The following is a 16,684-nucleotide window of genomic DNA, read 5'->3' on the forward strand; positions in this document are numbered from 1 at the left end:
CACTTAAATAAATCCCACTACATGTATATCAAAAACTGATGACCATTATTTATTAATAGGACAGGCCAGGTACCTTCACCTAGGCTTAACCACCTGGTTTACAAATATGTCATTCAAAAAAAATGTTAAGTAATGTGAGCAAAGTTATTTCAACTGGGCCGATTAATATGTGTCTCATATGGCCGTTTAATGTTCATCTCATATAACCAGCCCCCTGAAAACAGACACTTGCATGTGTAAGTAAGTAATACTAAGTAATAACTTTATCCAATGAGGCTTACACATTCCGTTTCCCAATCTTTCATGTGGGTTTCAGGTGTAAAGTAAGAAAAAAGTAGTTTCATTTTTCACCCATTTTCTTTTTCAAAATAAACATCAAAACGAAATGTTATTCTGGCATTATATAAGATGGATGATAAAATTTTAATGTGCGAGGTCTTAAAGGCTTATGTTTGAAAACATGGGGCAAGTTGAATTTTACTCTCTGTTTGCCCACAGACAAGTCCGACACAATATGCAATGTTCGACTCATTCAAATCATAAACTTTCAATATTTACAGTGATTCTTTAGATATTTTGCTTACAAGATTATGAATATTGTCAAAATGCTAGTCATTCGCAATAATACTGTATTTCATGAAACAAGAAGCAACTTATGCCAATTGACTGTCTTAAGTCTAATCGCTCAGCCCTGCCCACTGGAAGCCATGCATTCTTTTCTCTTACTAGACCAAAGTGTAGAAATACTGTATAAACTTTAACAGAAAAAGTGGAAACGGTTAAAACAGAAAAGGATACTGTGCGCATCAACAGGTTTGACGTTTAAGGTCAAATAAGTTTATCAGTGAATATGCCGATAATGATAGCTTTGACAAACAAAATCAGTGTAAAAAGGACCTTGAAATTTTTTTGTTCCCCTTTGCTTCCTGATCCTGCACTAAACAGGTCAAGGTCATTTAAATCATGTATAAATAGCAGATAGTAGATAACCTAGTATATTATCATAAAAGAAGCAGCACTCTGGTTAACTTTTATATTATCATAAAAGAAGCGGCACTCTGGTTAACTTTTATATTATCATAAAAGAAGCGGCACTTTGGTTAACTTGTTGACAAATACTGCGACACTGAATAGGATAAAGATCTTTGCACCATTCTACAGTATCACTTGTTGTGAAGGTCAACTCGACTGTGCTAAATTTTATAATCTATGCTATTTGATGTAGCTTATCTGATATGCTACATTATTTAAGGATGAATTGAGACCAATTCAGGGCATTGTTATCAAAATATTGTTTACCATAAACATTTGAGAACATCTGTGAAGAATGGTAACAAAATTCTTATGAAGGACAAGATAAATTATGAATGGCGATACGAAAATCGCTGAAAATAGATATTTCTTTATACTTTGTTTACTCCCAAAAATATGTCTACAAATAGTCTACATTAATGAAATTATATAAAATACTTTAATATCATCTGCAAATGTTAAAATGTTTGGGTTTTTATTTTAATATTCACTGTTTGTTTTGTTTTTGCAATATGCAGGATATATTGGGTCAAAGGATCAGGATACTAGTTATTCCAGACCAAGTTACTTCCCCTTTTAAAATATTCTCATTTGCTAAGGGGATTAAATCTTATGCAGATGGAAAGTACAGCATTGTCTCAGACATTTGATTATGCTTAAGTTAGTTAATTCTAAACTAATTTAAACTAATCTATTTCTTCTATTATGTGATAAAAACTTTATGTGCAATTTTCTTTAACCAAAATGTTGATTTGGCCATTGGCAAACAGGAAAAAAAAACTATAAAAAAAAAAATATTAAAAAAATAAAATAAAGCAAAAAACTCACCAGCTCATGGTTCAGCTGAGGGACACAAGATGTAACAACCTGAAAGCAGAAAAAAATAAACATTTCTTTACATAACAATTAATTATCAATTCAAATCACTCAACAACCTAGTTAAATGTCACTGCATGTTACAATATTGTCACTTACATGACTTTTTTGACATTCTGTTTTGCTTAAATTTACATAAATACTGCCACAACATAACCATTTGTTGTTATATGCAAATGTGTCTAAATCAATCATTCAAATTAAACCTTTGCACTGTAATTTAACATAATGTTCATACTATTCAATGCAGTTTGTATTCATTCTCAATATAGGTTATACACTGGGCTTCATCACCAGTCTAGAGCCAGGCCAGTCTGCACAGTTTTCATGCAATATGACAAGGCTCTATAATGTTGACTGACCAACTTCAAATTTAAATCTTGATATCTACATACCCCAGTAAAAATGTCAGTGGAATACCAGTGGAATACCACTTTATTCCAGTGGTAACCATAAATCCACTGGTATTCCACTGGAATACTACATAATACCAGTGGAATAACACTGCATTTCAGTGGTTATTATAATTCCACTGGTATTCCACTGGTTTTTCACTGGTAACCTATATTGAGTAGTGGTATGCCACTGGTCAAATTTATTTCAGTTGTAAACCACTGGATTTCCAGTGTAAACCACTGGATTTCCAGTGAACTTGGTGACTTTATAATATATATACAATTTAATAAGGACACTTCCAGTGGACTAATTTTTACCATCGGTATGTACAATTACGACATGAAAAAAAGGTTCCATCAAAATTGTCTCTGTTCATATTTGTGTGTATACATGTTGGTAATCTGAGGTCAAAAATAGAATTCTAGGGTAAACATCATAATCAATATATAGTCATTACAATTAAGTAATTGAATTATTTATTCACAGTTAAAAACAATTGAATAATATAATGTTTCAATTATATGATAGAAATACAATCATAGTATAAATTTACTGGATGATTAGACAGTCATGGTTCAAACCAGTATATCACCCCTGTGAAATAGTGTTCTTGAAATCATGAACTTTTCAATACATTTAAGAACAGTTCACGAACTGGTCCTAAACACTTCATAATGATTGTTCAAGAACTTATGTTCATGAACAGTTCTTCAAGCTTGTTCATGAACTGTTCATTGGCATAAAAAGAACGAAACCAAATTCTTTAAAGGTTCATGAACTTAGGATCATGAATTATTGAAGAACTTTTGATGAAAACCATGGGTTTGTGATTTGTCCTTTAATAATGTCGCGAATTATTGAAGAACTTTTGATGAAAACCATGAGTTCATGATTTGTCCTTTAATAATTGCTGAAATAGAAATGATTACTGCTCAAGAACACTTGATGACCTAAATACATTGGTTAATGAATTTCTGAAGAACTTTTGATGAAGACCATGTGTTCATGATTTGTTATTAAATAACTACAGAAATAGAATGATAACTGGTCAAGAATAGATAAAGACCTGGGCAGATTAGCATAGGCCCAAAACATTTTTTTTGCATAAAATAAAGACATCAGTATTTTTTTTTATTGCTTGACCATGGAAATTCAATCAGTCGATTCTTTAATAAAATTCCCCAATTTTTACTCAACCAACTTATCTATCTATATACTGCAGTAGTGCTTTCTTCTTTATTTGTTTTAAATATGAAAGTGTATGTGGCAGGTCATATTAACATGTACTTCAGATGCTGACGAAAATTAACGATGATAACTTACTCTTTACTTACCCAGCAAACATTAACAATTATCTGTATATTTACGCTAACCAAGACGATAAATATAGGCATAATTCATGACGTATTGGATACGTATACTGATGACGTAGCAACACAAAATTTTTGGAAACTATGGTAGCTTTGTTTAAAATTCAAGTGCCTGTTGGGCAATAATAGATTTGTGAAATAAAATTTGTAGTCATTGTCATACTCATACATGCCATGGACAATCCCTGAAATAAGGTGTCAGTCCCGGAGATGATTTATGTCCCGGTAAATAAAAAATCTAAAATAATCTACTTTGAAGCAAGAAATTTTACTTTTTTATATAATTTTATTGTCAAGTTTTTGTAAACTTATCTAGAACGCTAATAACGAACGATTATCCCCCAACAGCATTGCAATGGTGACACTAATCCTTTGATTGGTATATCTACGTGCCCCTTCCAACAAACAATTATCGGCAATAATTTTGATTAATTAAAAGATTAATTACCCCTTGTGGCTTCCTGGGTGAAGGTGTCATACACTGGCCAACTGGACAGTATAAATTTAATCTGCCTGGAGACATTTATTAGCCAGCCCGCATTGCTCAATCGGTTAGAGCGCAAGACTTGTAATCTCGACATTGTGGGTTCGATTCCCGGGCTGGCCAACTAAAATTACTAATCAGTCTTTCGGATGAGACTTTAAATCGAGGTCCCGTGTATGGGTGCTTAAACACTTGGCACGCTAAAGAACCAGGAGAAGCTTCTGGAATTGGGGCATCTTTCTGTATCTGTAATTGCACTATCCTCCGAAAAATAAAATGACTAATTCTCTTCTGGAGGGCTCGCCCATATGGGCAACCGGTGGCGAGTATAAATAAACGCAAATACACACACACACACATTTATTAGTGGTCAAACACCGTGAAAATTGCCGCTAAATATGAGGTGATAAAATCTACAAGATTCAGTGAATGTTTCAGGTAAACGACGTGGGTAATTGTCATTACTTAACAAAGCTTTATTCTTTTCTGTGACTGATTGAATTAACGATGCCTAAATACTTAAAAAAGATAGAAAAACAGTTAATAATTATTGACATTCTGACTTTGTTTATGGTGTCATTAAATTTGCAAGTTGTAATTACCGGTTATAGGGCCTATAGGTTGTATGCCACTATGTAAATTTAAAAAAAAAGAAATACGTTTGCTGATCAATGCCCCACCTTCAAATGAAAAGTGTCCCGGAAATGAGTCTAAAAATTATGGCATGTATGGTCATTGTATTGACGGCAAAAACAACGGAATTACACGAAATGATGAAAATCGTGCACATGTTACTGACGTAGTACACAGGTTTATTGCGTAGTACACAGGTCTATTGAGCGCGCAATATTCAAAGACGGCAAAAACTTCGTCTCATATCAACAGTGAACTGATGATATAATCTCCCCAATAAAGATATACAACGAGGAAGGTGAAATTGCTCAAGCAAATTATCAGAAGAAGACCTTCAAAGCTGCAATCGGTGAAATTCACTGTGAGTATTATCATAAATGCACCAGTTGATTTTTTTTCCAAACTGAACCGGCGTGTTTATGACTCCTCCAAGAAAAAAATGAAGAGTCTATAACTATTTTAATGACCTTTCTTCACTTCTAAAGCATTATTTTGTAACAATTTGCCGACTGTAACAATAGAAATAATAATTGTATTTCCAGCTCATTCCTAGTTACAGTTAAGATACTTAAACCTTACTGGAAATATTGCGTAAACGGACATTTGTCACATATTTTCGCGACCCGTTTTTATTTATTTCTTTGTTGTTGAAAAGGATCGATATAAAATGAATAAAAAACAAAGCATCGTTGAAGATTGAAGACGGTTCTGTTTCCCTGCAGGCAATTATTTGCTAATGCCTTCTAAAAGATAGAATCTAGTTTAAAATAGTTTTTTGAAAAATGCATGGTAGCAAGTTTTTTTTACCCCCAGACAGTTCAACACCCTAGTATGCAGACAGTTCACTATCTTAGCAATTTTCCCTCATATTAGAAAAAAAGATTTTCATAAAGAGACAATTTTTTTATCACCATTAATTTATGTAGTTTTATTATGGAATATGATCAACAAGGAAAATAGCACATGACTGTCTGTATTTTTAAATCCAAAAATTTAATTGGCACAGAAATCCTGTTTTCTGTTTGTTTTTTTTGGGTGTGTGTTGGATTTAATCTCTAGATTTCTGTGCATTTATAGGAATTATTGGACCACTAAACAGTTGTGTGGGCCACCAAAATTTATAGGTCAGTGGTTCAGGATACGGCCTAGCTAAAATAGCTTGTCTTTGACACTGCCTAAGCTTATACTAGAGAATCTGAATACTGGTACATTAAAGTAAATCCCACATGATGATTTGCAAAGAACATAAATAGCATAAACATTGTCATACTTGAAGCACTGACCTGAATACAATTGAATTCTCAGGCATTGAATTTAAGATTTTTTGAATTTACTGGCCCGTATTCCAGTTTACAATTTATTCTACTATATATTTAACTAAATTCTCTAAAATTTACACTGGTCATGGTAATCTGTTACTGTATTAGTAAGGGGCAGGATGTGAAGTGGTTGAACATGCTTGAACAAGATATTTTGAGTATTAAAACATTACTTAGAACATGCAAATTGAAAAAATTATAATGATACGGTTTGTCGATCAGGATATTTTAAAGATATTGGTCAACTGTTTATGATGTTAGAAGTTTCTTGATTGTGATTAATATTATAGGTCCTGCTGATAGTGTCCAATGTGAAAGTTCATCGAAAAGGCAGGAACTGCTAGGGGTTGTGTGGTTGAGGCTAGATCTGACGGGTAAGTAATATAGTTGAGGTTACAAGGACCCAATTTTACAATTGTCTACAGTAGAACGAGATATCTTTTCATGGCAAAAATTACCGAAATCTTAATTCAGTCTAATTTCACGAGGATTAAAATTCGCATAATTAGCTTTTTCTTCTTAAATATTAATGAAAAACTGATTACCCTGATACTGGGGTATAAAAAAAGGTTTGAAGAGTACTATGGAAACGCATTTTTTCGTAACATTTGTGTGATGTTTAAAACTGTCATTTCAAACACTAGACGTTATATTGTTTTTTTTTTGGTATTTCCAAACTAGATGGGAGGATGAGTGCAGAAGCCTGCGTAGAAAGATTTGGCGCATGGAGGAGGGAATTACTGCTTTAGAGAGTCAGAATACAAAAGTGGAGGACCCCGAATTATAAGCTGTGGAACATCTAAGTGATACTCAAGAAGTCTTGGTTACATTAGCAAAGACTATCTTCACTGTGGAGGAACTTAGAACCCACTCTAGGACTGGAAAGATGACCAATAAGTGCAAGGATTCCCCGAGACCACCACTTGAACCCTTGAAACTCAGCAATCTTTAAAGACTAGTGAGGAAGAAAACCGGTGTATCAAAAGAAGTATTTAATAAAAAACTAGAGAACTTACAAAAGGTCATCAGAAGGAAATAAATCACAAAATAAGTGAAACATTGGAAACTAAAAAAACTAATTTCAAGTTTTTGGTTTTTGCACTTTTGAAAATCAGCAAGCTGTATTGAAGAAACTATTTCTTAGTTTCTTGTTAAACAAAGATGTGTAGTTTTTAAATTTTACATGTAGTTTTACATGTTTGTGGTTTACTTTTGAACAATATAGCTAAATAGAGCTTATGTTGAGTACATATTGTTTAGACTTGTCAGTCCACAAATTGATTGGTATCATCTGTCTGCTCTGTTCTTGCATTTTTCATGAATGTGAAATAATGTAAATGTAGTTTAGGAACTGTTCATGAACTGTAGTACTTGAACTGTTCTTGCACTTTTTGTGTTTTATTAAAACAATATTATTAACTTTAGGAAATCTTATTTGGGAGTAAGAGTGCATCTTTAACAAGGAAATATTATAAAACAAAGCAGAAGAGAATAACCAAAATAACTGTTTAGTTTAGGGAAATATTCTACATCTAAAAAAATGTGTTGAGACTCAATACTTACTATTATATATATAAAGCCAACAAATGTATATAAAATATTTGCTATTATATCTGCTCTTTGGAATGATTTTGTATTTTCAACTAATTCAACTACTATATCCAGTGATTTTTATGCCCCTGAAGGTGGGCATATTAAAATCGCACTGTCTGTCCGTCCGGCTCTGTATTTGGTAGTATTCTACCAAAATTTACTGCTGGTATTTCAGTGGAATTCCACTGGAAAACCAGCGGTAAACTTTTAATGGAATACCACCAAATTTTATCGCTGGTATTTCAGTGGAATTCCACTGAAATACCATCGGTAAAATTTGGTTGAATTCCACTGGTATTCCAGTGGAATTCCACTGAAATACCAGCGGTAAAATTTGGTGGTATTCCACTAAAAGTTTACCGCTGGTATTTTAGTGGTATTCCAGTGGAATTCCACTGAAATACCAGCGGTAAACTTTTAGTGGAATACCACCAAAATTTACCGCTGGTATTCCACTGAAAATCCACTGGAATACCAGCGGTATTCCAGTGGTATTCCACTGGTATTCCACTGAATTTTTTACTGGGGTAATTACAAGATGGAAACTGCATGGACATGTATTTTTAAGAAATTAAGCAAGTTAACAAAAATAATCAGAACAAGAGGGTCAGGACACAAAAGATTATTAAAGAAACATTATTTCTTCTTCATTTTCTAGCCCGAATCCTCCTGAATAAATGATATGCCTGATTTTACTTCTGCAAGAACTTTAATGGTAAAATAATTTCAAATCTTCACAAAAATGGAAGTGTAGTATAATGCTGTGTCAGTTATAATTCACTAATGCACCAAAGGAACTTTTACTAACAAAAATGTAGTGTTATTATATGCAAAAGATCAAAAGCAGGTCTCAAATTACTAATATTGATATATTAATGTTAAAAAAAATTCTTCGACCTCATTATTTTTCTAAAATTTTTTGTAACCTAACCTTTCTAACATTAAGGTACTTTGGGTCATTTGTATCAATTTGTGTTCCTCTGGGGCTGAACATCAGGCTGACTGTAATACAGTCAATTATATATAATCTGTCTACCACAGTCTATTGTTGTCTAATTTAAGACGGAGACAAGTAACAATTTTAATCGTTCAAAATTGTAAATCTTGCTAAATAATGATTTTCACTAATGAATGGGCACACCATTTTGGATAATTGATATGTTACTTTATAAAATTGCCTCCAGGGTAATTTGTCGCGTATACCTTTACTTAAATGTTTAAGTATTCACAAGTTAAATAGACAGTAAACTGTCATTTACCACTCGGAAATTGCAAATATGCCGAATTTAACAGGTTGTTGAATGAAAAGTACCAGTTTTCTAACACAAAATTTACATTAAATGTGTTTGTTAAATAAACACCGTGCTAATTATATTACTTACGGCAAAATGTTTTACAAGTATAAATACAATAAAATGTAGGACTTTAATTTATATCACAACAAATTTTACACCAAATGTTTAGCCACTTTTGCTGAAAAGGTTTAATTTATATTCAATAGCTTAAATTCACGTAGTCATAATATTAGAGCTCAATGGCCCTTTATCCATTGCCGGTATAAGTAACATCTGGTCCTGGTGGGCCTTTATATATACATTCTTATAGTCAAAATATTTGAACAAAATGGGTCTTTAAATCAATTCATGCACCTATATTATGATTGATCTTGATGGAGCCTTTATATAAATTCTTATTGTTTGTTTCATTTTACGCCTTTTTCCAACAGTATTTCAGTCATATAGGCTAGTAGTTTCCTAACCATCGTTCCTGGAGAGTTACACCAGTACTAGACAACCTTCCTCCTAGCAAAGCATCTCCCGGGGATCGAACCCACGCCAGAGAGGTAACTGGATTAGAAGTCATCAACTCTAACCCCTCGACCACGGAGGCGGTAAATTCTTATTGTCAAAATATCTGAGCAAAATGGGCCTTTAACTCAATTCCTATATCTGATCATGGTGGGCTTCAGTATACATTCTTATAGTCATATTTGAGTATTGTGGGCCTTTAAACAAACTTCTATGGACCTATCCATCTTACACCTACACCAATAATATCTGATCATGATGGGTCTTTAAACCAATTCTCATAGGCTTGTAAAATATCTGTAAATGTAGATTCCAGATATTGCAGAATTTCTGCCCCAGGAGGATCCAGGAGGATGATGTAAGAATGGTGTTTCTATATAAAGCTGAAGGCTATCTTAATGACAATCAATCACTCCCTATGTTGTTACATAATACAGATACAGAATGATGTAGTATATGAACAGAAACAGCCATGTACAACATTTGCATAATTATCTGTGGTATTTATATATCACAGGCTTTTTCCTGGTATAAACTCATAATGATGGCAAATTGTGGGAAATTTGTAAATTTATCATAATACAGTAAAACTTGTCTTAGATAACCATATATATTATTATTACAAGAGATAGCAACTTTTAGAGGGCTTGTAAAATTATAGTTTATTGTGTAAAATCAGTAATTTATTGTGTACAGCATTGCTTGTATTATTATAGTTTATTGTGTAAAATCATTAGTTTATTATGTATAGTCTGATTTTATTGACCTGTTAATTATGAATACATTATAGGACTCATTTAAATATTCGATCCCACTTCGGTTTGGTCCGTGTAGTTTACGAGAATTAATGTGGAGTATATTAGTCATGGATTGAAAGTCACGCCAGCTTAATGTGAAGGTTTTCGTTAATTCACAATAGGACAGTCGGTAAAGAGAATGCCTGATAATTGAGAGGTCTGTGGTTCGATCCTAACTGTTGTCATTGTTTTAATACTCTTTCTTTATTTTTGCAGCATATTTTAATGGAACAGATTTGTAGTGTGTTTTACGGCATTGAAAAGACATTTATTGATTTTACTCCGTTTTAATTTTAAACATGAATTCTTAAAAAAACATGTTATTTAAAAAGAGTATATACATAACAAAATTAAGTAAAACATAATCAAACAATACGAACAACATAAAATGATCATATATAAATTCAATAATGTTGGAAGTATTACTAAGAAAAAACATGGACCAACGCGGCCTCGAACTTAAAACACGTGTAGCACTTAGATTATAAACTCGTGATTTACCCTATTGGGCTATAACGCTGAGTACACTTAGTTTAGAGATAGAAATTAAATTAAATTCCATCGTACAGCGTACATCTCACGGAACTTACCGAACATCTCCCGAAGATTAATATACTGTGTGCATCGACCGTGTAATCAGTATGTAATTGACAGGTTAATAAAACCAAACAATACAGCTCAGAAATTTGATTGCTTGTATTATTATTGTTTATTGTGTAAAATGATTATTGTTTATTGTGCATAGCACACAGTAATTAGATTGCTTGTATTATTAGTTTATTTACAATTTATTGTGTAAATCACAATAGTGAATTGTGTAAAATCACAATAGTTTGTTGAGTAAAATCATTACAGTTTATTTTGTAAAATCACTATAGTAAATTGCGTAAAATCATTATTAGTGTATCGTGTAAACAAAGTCATTATTATTTACTGTGTAAAAACATTAATATAATTTATTGTGTAAAAATCATGTAAGTTTAATGTGTAAATACATCATAGTTAATTCATACATGCCATAACGTCCCGGATGCCCGGGATTGTCCCGGAAATCGGATGTCTGTCCCGGAGATGTCCCGGGCATCGATTTGATCCCGGAAAAAAAATTATGATATTTTGCAAAATTTTCATATATCAAATCTCGCACATTTCACCTCTCGATAGTAAAACATATTCTGACCTGGTACACATAATACACAGGAACGTTGACACTAACAAGTTTACAATATACAGCCCCCCAATTATCGACTGTCAATTCCCCTCGGCAATAGCTTTCTTCATGCATCGGCAATTAACATTCTCTGTTGAATTCGGCAGCGTTTAATGGTCGGGTTAAATAATGGTTTACGGCCCTTAACAATTATCGTTAATCCCCGATAATCATTAATTTTTAGATCAATCGCTAACTTGCCGAAAGTCTAATAATTACAAACAATGTAAATATATCTATGAAATAAAAAATTAAAGGTGTCAAATAAATCACCTTGCTGTGTTTGTTTTTATGACTGGGAGAATTGCATTACGTGACATGTAGTAATTATCACGACTTTAAGATATAACGGGTGAACAACATGGCTGCGCCCATTCACCGGGTTTATAATAAATAATAACCTACAACTTACTTGCTTTTAGGGAATAATAAATGAAATAAAGAAATACTATAAAATGATAATTATGTCGACGTAAAAGACTACTTATAAAACTAGTAAGTTAACTGTTTATCATTAAAATTCAGGAGAAAGTCGTCCTAATTAATAACGTTATACGATTGACACCCACAACCCCCCACCCTTTTCCACAACTGCCTACACATCCATTATTGCCGTGATGAAAAGTGTCCCGGAAAGCTGTCCAAAAATTATGGCATGTATGGTTAATTGTGTAAAATGTTAAAGTTTATTGTCTACACAACAAACCTACAGGACAGTAATGGTACAATTAATGCTCAAAGAATGTAGCGTTAAGTAATTTTTTCTTTATTTTACGTTTATCGATACAAAAAAAGACAATCATAAAGCAACATCTGCTGGTATTGTATTGTTATAACATTACTGAGTAAACAATAATCTGCAATACATGAATACCTTAATTCACTTTCAAAGAAAATCATATTAAGCTATGAAACCACAAATATATCATATAACCCATGACCATCAAACTTACTCCCACAACAAAATACTATAACCCAGAAAAAAAATATTCTTTTTCCCACACATATGCCCTACTACAAATACTAACACCCAATACTTCAACCCAGAAAAAAAGGAAATTTCTAAATATAACTTTCACTTGTCGTTATTGAAATACCTTACTTCACTACGATTATCTCTTTTGTGATTTTAAACTCAAATTTTTTTTACACCAAGGACATGCCTCTTGAGATAGCAGTTACGTCGTCGCCCATATTGACTACTATTTGAATAAAGATCGCCACAATGTCTGTTTACAATTCTTACGTCCTTAAATATTTATACGACAGGTGTCACTCTATCGAAAGGATTACATTTCCTTGTATATTATATATGAAGATTTTCATTTACAAAAATTTATTTTATTTTATTTTGTTGTTGGGTTTTACATCGCATCAACACAGTATAGGTTATATGGCTATTTTCCAGCTTTACTGGTAAGGGAGGACCTCAGGTGCCCTTCTGTGCACAAATAAACACCACCAACTTTCCATAAACTAGCTGGATAGCTTCCTTACATGAAAGAATCCAAAGTCCCTGTGAAGATTCAAACTACAGTGGTAAGGGGCAAGATAATAATTTCTGAAAAACTTAACATTTTATTGCATTTGACACCAAAACATTATTTTCTGATTTGTCACCATTAAACGAGGCATGGTTAAACATGAAATTATAAATTCTCCTCAGTAAAGAAATATCGAAATACATTTCTCTTCTGCAAAAAGTATTGAAATTTACTTATAAATAGAACAGTTCCTGCTTCTTAGTGCGTCCTTATGTACCTTCACAAAACATATCCCAAAGAGTACGAATCAATATGTAATTGATTGCTAAAGCGGAAATGCCTACTTCAAATATATTGATGCAATCACCAGATTATACATTCCATTCCTGCCTCTTGAACAATCTGTCGTATTAAGGACAAAACTGATGCAATGTCCTACATACTTATCATTACTTTTGTTTCTTTATTTGATTGGGGTTTACATCGCACAAACACAGTATAGGTCATATGGCAACTTTCCAGCTTTACTGATGGAAGTAGACCTCAACTGTCCTTCCATGCATTATTTTAGGCCCTAACGAGCACCTTGATAGAACCACTAATGTTCTACAAGCTAGCTCAATAGCTTCCTCACATGAAAGAATCCAAAGTCCCTATCGAGATTCAAACCCACAGTTGTGAGGGGCAAGTGGTTTGAAGTCAACAACCTTAACCAATCAGCCACGGATCCGACAAAACAACCATATGACCAACATATGAAAACATCACTTAACAGTATGTTTATTTGGCTTATTTATATCAATTATATTTTGTCAATTTAAAAAGACTTGCACTTAATCGAACAAGAAAAGTTAAAATGCTCGCTTCAGATTAGTGTTGCAGATCTGAACTTTCCTAATGACTTCTTTTATACAAGTGAAATACAAGTCAATATTAACATCATTCTAACTTACTAACTAGGTTCCTGCAGTGAACCAATTCTTTTTAAAATGTATACTAAATACAAACTAAAGATGACATACTTATAATGAGGATAGAGTAGTTAAAATATCATCACTTTAAAAAGAGATACATTAAGTGTCAAAATAAATTTGTTGTATAAAGACAGGACACTTGAATGCTTCTTCAGATAACAAAATTACCTTCCCTGACACTGAAAAGTGGTACTTAAGTATTATATAATATATAAGGTTCTTTTACAAGGTCCTTTTATAGACAGGTACATTCAATTAGGTACGTTTCTATTTTCCAGTTTGGTTTCAAGTTTACATTAGGTTTTGTAAGGTCATATGCCATCTTCTACAGCAGTGAGTGTAAGTAAGTAAGTAACGACTTTATTTAATGAGGCTAACACATTCGGTTTCCCGATCTTCCATGCGGGCCTCAGCATATACATAGCATATACATAACAATATATACATTACACATTTTAAATAACATATATACACAAATAGAAAAAAAAAACAAAAAAAAACTAAAATCAAACAAAAAAAAAAAAAAACAAACAAACATCAAGAAACCACATTTTCATAACCTGGGCATGAAAAATACATTTTTTTACAAGTAAGATTAAAACAATATTGTAAAAACAAAACATTATACATTCTATTCTTGTGTGGCATTATCATTACAACAAAATGTACACTCATTTAATTAGAAAATTGCCACTTAATATATGTGGCTTGAAATTTCTTCAAAGTATCTGAATTTCGAATATAAATTGGGATGTCATTCCATATTTTAGGACCAGAATAGTCAAATGATTTCCTAAAGTACTCAGTTGTTGGTTTCGGTATGACTAGTTTCTCATTTTGAACAGATCTTAAGTTGAAGTTGTGTTTGTCATTTATCATTTGGAATTTATTTTTCATATAATTAGGAAAAGATGGCTCATTAATAGATTTATACATGAGAATAGCTTTTTTGTACATAATTCTTTGATCAAAGGACATCCAATTAAGCTCTTTAAATAGTTCATTTGATGGGGAATCAAAACTTTTATCCAAGATTATTCTAGCAGCTCTTTTTTGAAATTTGATAATTTGTGAAAGTAATTCACTACTACAGTTTCCCCATATAGTGCAACAGTAGTCTAAATGAGGCAGAATATAAAAATTATGCATTGAAAAAGAGTTTTCTAGAATGAAGATCAAGATATTGTTTAATTCTAAGAAGCAGGTAGAGTTGTGAATTGCATTTTCCAATAGTTTTTTTAATTTGAGTTTTCCATTTGAGATTGTTGTCAACAAAGACACCTAGTACTTTTTCTGTGTCTGTAAATTCTATTTCTTTGTTATGAAGATACAGTGTAGATGTAGCATTATTTTCTAATTTTGTATTCCTAATTGACAGAGTCATAGCTTTTGTTTTAAGTGCATTTAGTATCATTGAGTTTTGGATGCACCATGTGTTAACATTATCAATATCTGTTTGAAGATTTTCATTGACTTCTTGTACAGTATTTCCTATAGAAGTTAACGAAGTGTCATCTGCAAAAATATTAGCATTAGATCTTTTTATATGCAGATGTATGTCATTTATATATATTAAGAAAAGTAAGGGTCCTAGGACTGAGCCCTGGGGTACTCCTGAGACAACGTCAGCAGATTCAGATAAAAGACCCGACACACTTACTTTTTGTGACCTGTCTGACAGATATGATTTAATCCAAGTAATGGCCTGTGATGAGAGATGATAGAAAGATAGTTTTTCAAGAAGAACATTGTGGTTTACTAAATCAAAGGCCTTTGATAACTCTAGAAAAACAGTTCCAACAAGTTTTCCATTGCTTAGTGCATTTATCCAGTTATCAGTTACATTTATAAGTGCCCTCCCGCATGAATGGTGTGACCTGAAGCCTGATTGAGCAGCGTAAAGTAAATTATTTCTTTCTAAAAAGAGTTTTAAGTGGTCTGATACATGTTTTTCAAATATTTTAGAGATAAGTGGGAGTACTGAAATTGGTCTGTAATTGTTTTTGTCTGTCTTTGTACCTTTTTTGTAGATTGGTGTTACCTTTGATTGTTTTAAAAGAGTTGGAAATTTTCCATTTTTGATACTTAGATTTATTATGGCACAAAGTGGCTCATCTATGACATCTGCAGCTGTTTTTAGAAATTTGGCACCAATTTCGTCTAAGCCAGTTGCTTTTGTTATATTAAGACAGTTAAGCTTTTGTTTTACATAACTTTGTTCAACAAAGGGTATTTCAAATTTATCTGATTCTTTAGTATTTTTTGATAGATTTTGTAATGCAGTCTTCATTTCATGTGATAATTCTGTTATATTTTCAGCTTTTTTAAATAAATTTGCAAAGAATGTATTAAACGTTTCTGCTGTTAGCTTTGGATCAGTAATTGGTATGCCATTCTCAGTATGACTATATATGATGTCTGTTGAAAATCAGATTTGCCAGACAAACTTTTCAAGTTTTTCCAAAGTTTTTTTGGATTTTTCTTATTTGAGTTGATCTCCTGATTAAAGAATTCTGTTTTTGCTGTATGAGTCAGTTTTTTAACTTGTGATTTCCAGTATTTGAAATCTTCAACATTATGTTTCTTTTTTGCATGGTCCCTATTACGCATTGCATTTGCTATATCTTCATTAAACCAATCAGCTTGATTTTTATGTTTTACACGTTTTTGTTTGTATGGGGCATGTTCGTTAAGAGTTTCTAAAAATA

At 32.3% G+C, this 16,684-nt stretch overlaps 1 protein-coding gene and 1 long non-coding RNA gene across 2 annotated transcripts in view; one reads left to right on the forward strand and one right to left on the reverse strand.

The window, feature by feature from the left end:
- The window catches only part of LOC132741855 (tensin-1-like), a 165,390-nt gene that overhangs the window by 85,015 nt on the left and 63,691 nt on the right, over window positions 1–16,684 (reverse strand). Inside the window, exon 2 of the mRNA XM_060730117.1 lies at window positions 1,861–1,899. Within this exon, the coding sequence (XP_060586100.1) occupies window positions 1,861–1,899 (39 nt within the window). The remainder of the gene's footprint in view (window positions 1–1,860; window positions 1,900–16,684) is intronic.
- On the forward strand, window positions 4,206–7,219 carry LOC132741854 (uncharacterized). Its single transcript, XR_009627353.1, has 3 exons — window positions 4,206–5,152; window positions 6,401–6,484; window positions 6,792–7,219. It is a non-coding gene; the product is annotated as an uncharacterized LOC132741854 (long non-coding RNA).

Source organism: Ruditapes philippinarum, unplaced genomic scaffold, assembly GCF_026571515.1.
Source record: "Ruditapes philippinarum isolate M1 unplaced genomic scaffold, ASM2657151v2 ctg923_1_1_1_1, whole genome shotgun sequence".
Lineage (NCBI taxonomy): Eukaryota > Metazoa > Mollusca > Bivalvia > Venerida > Veneridae > Ruditapes > Ruditapes philippinarum.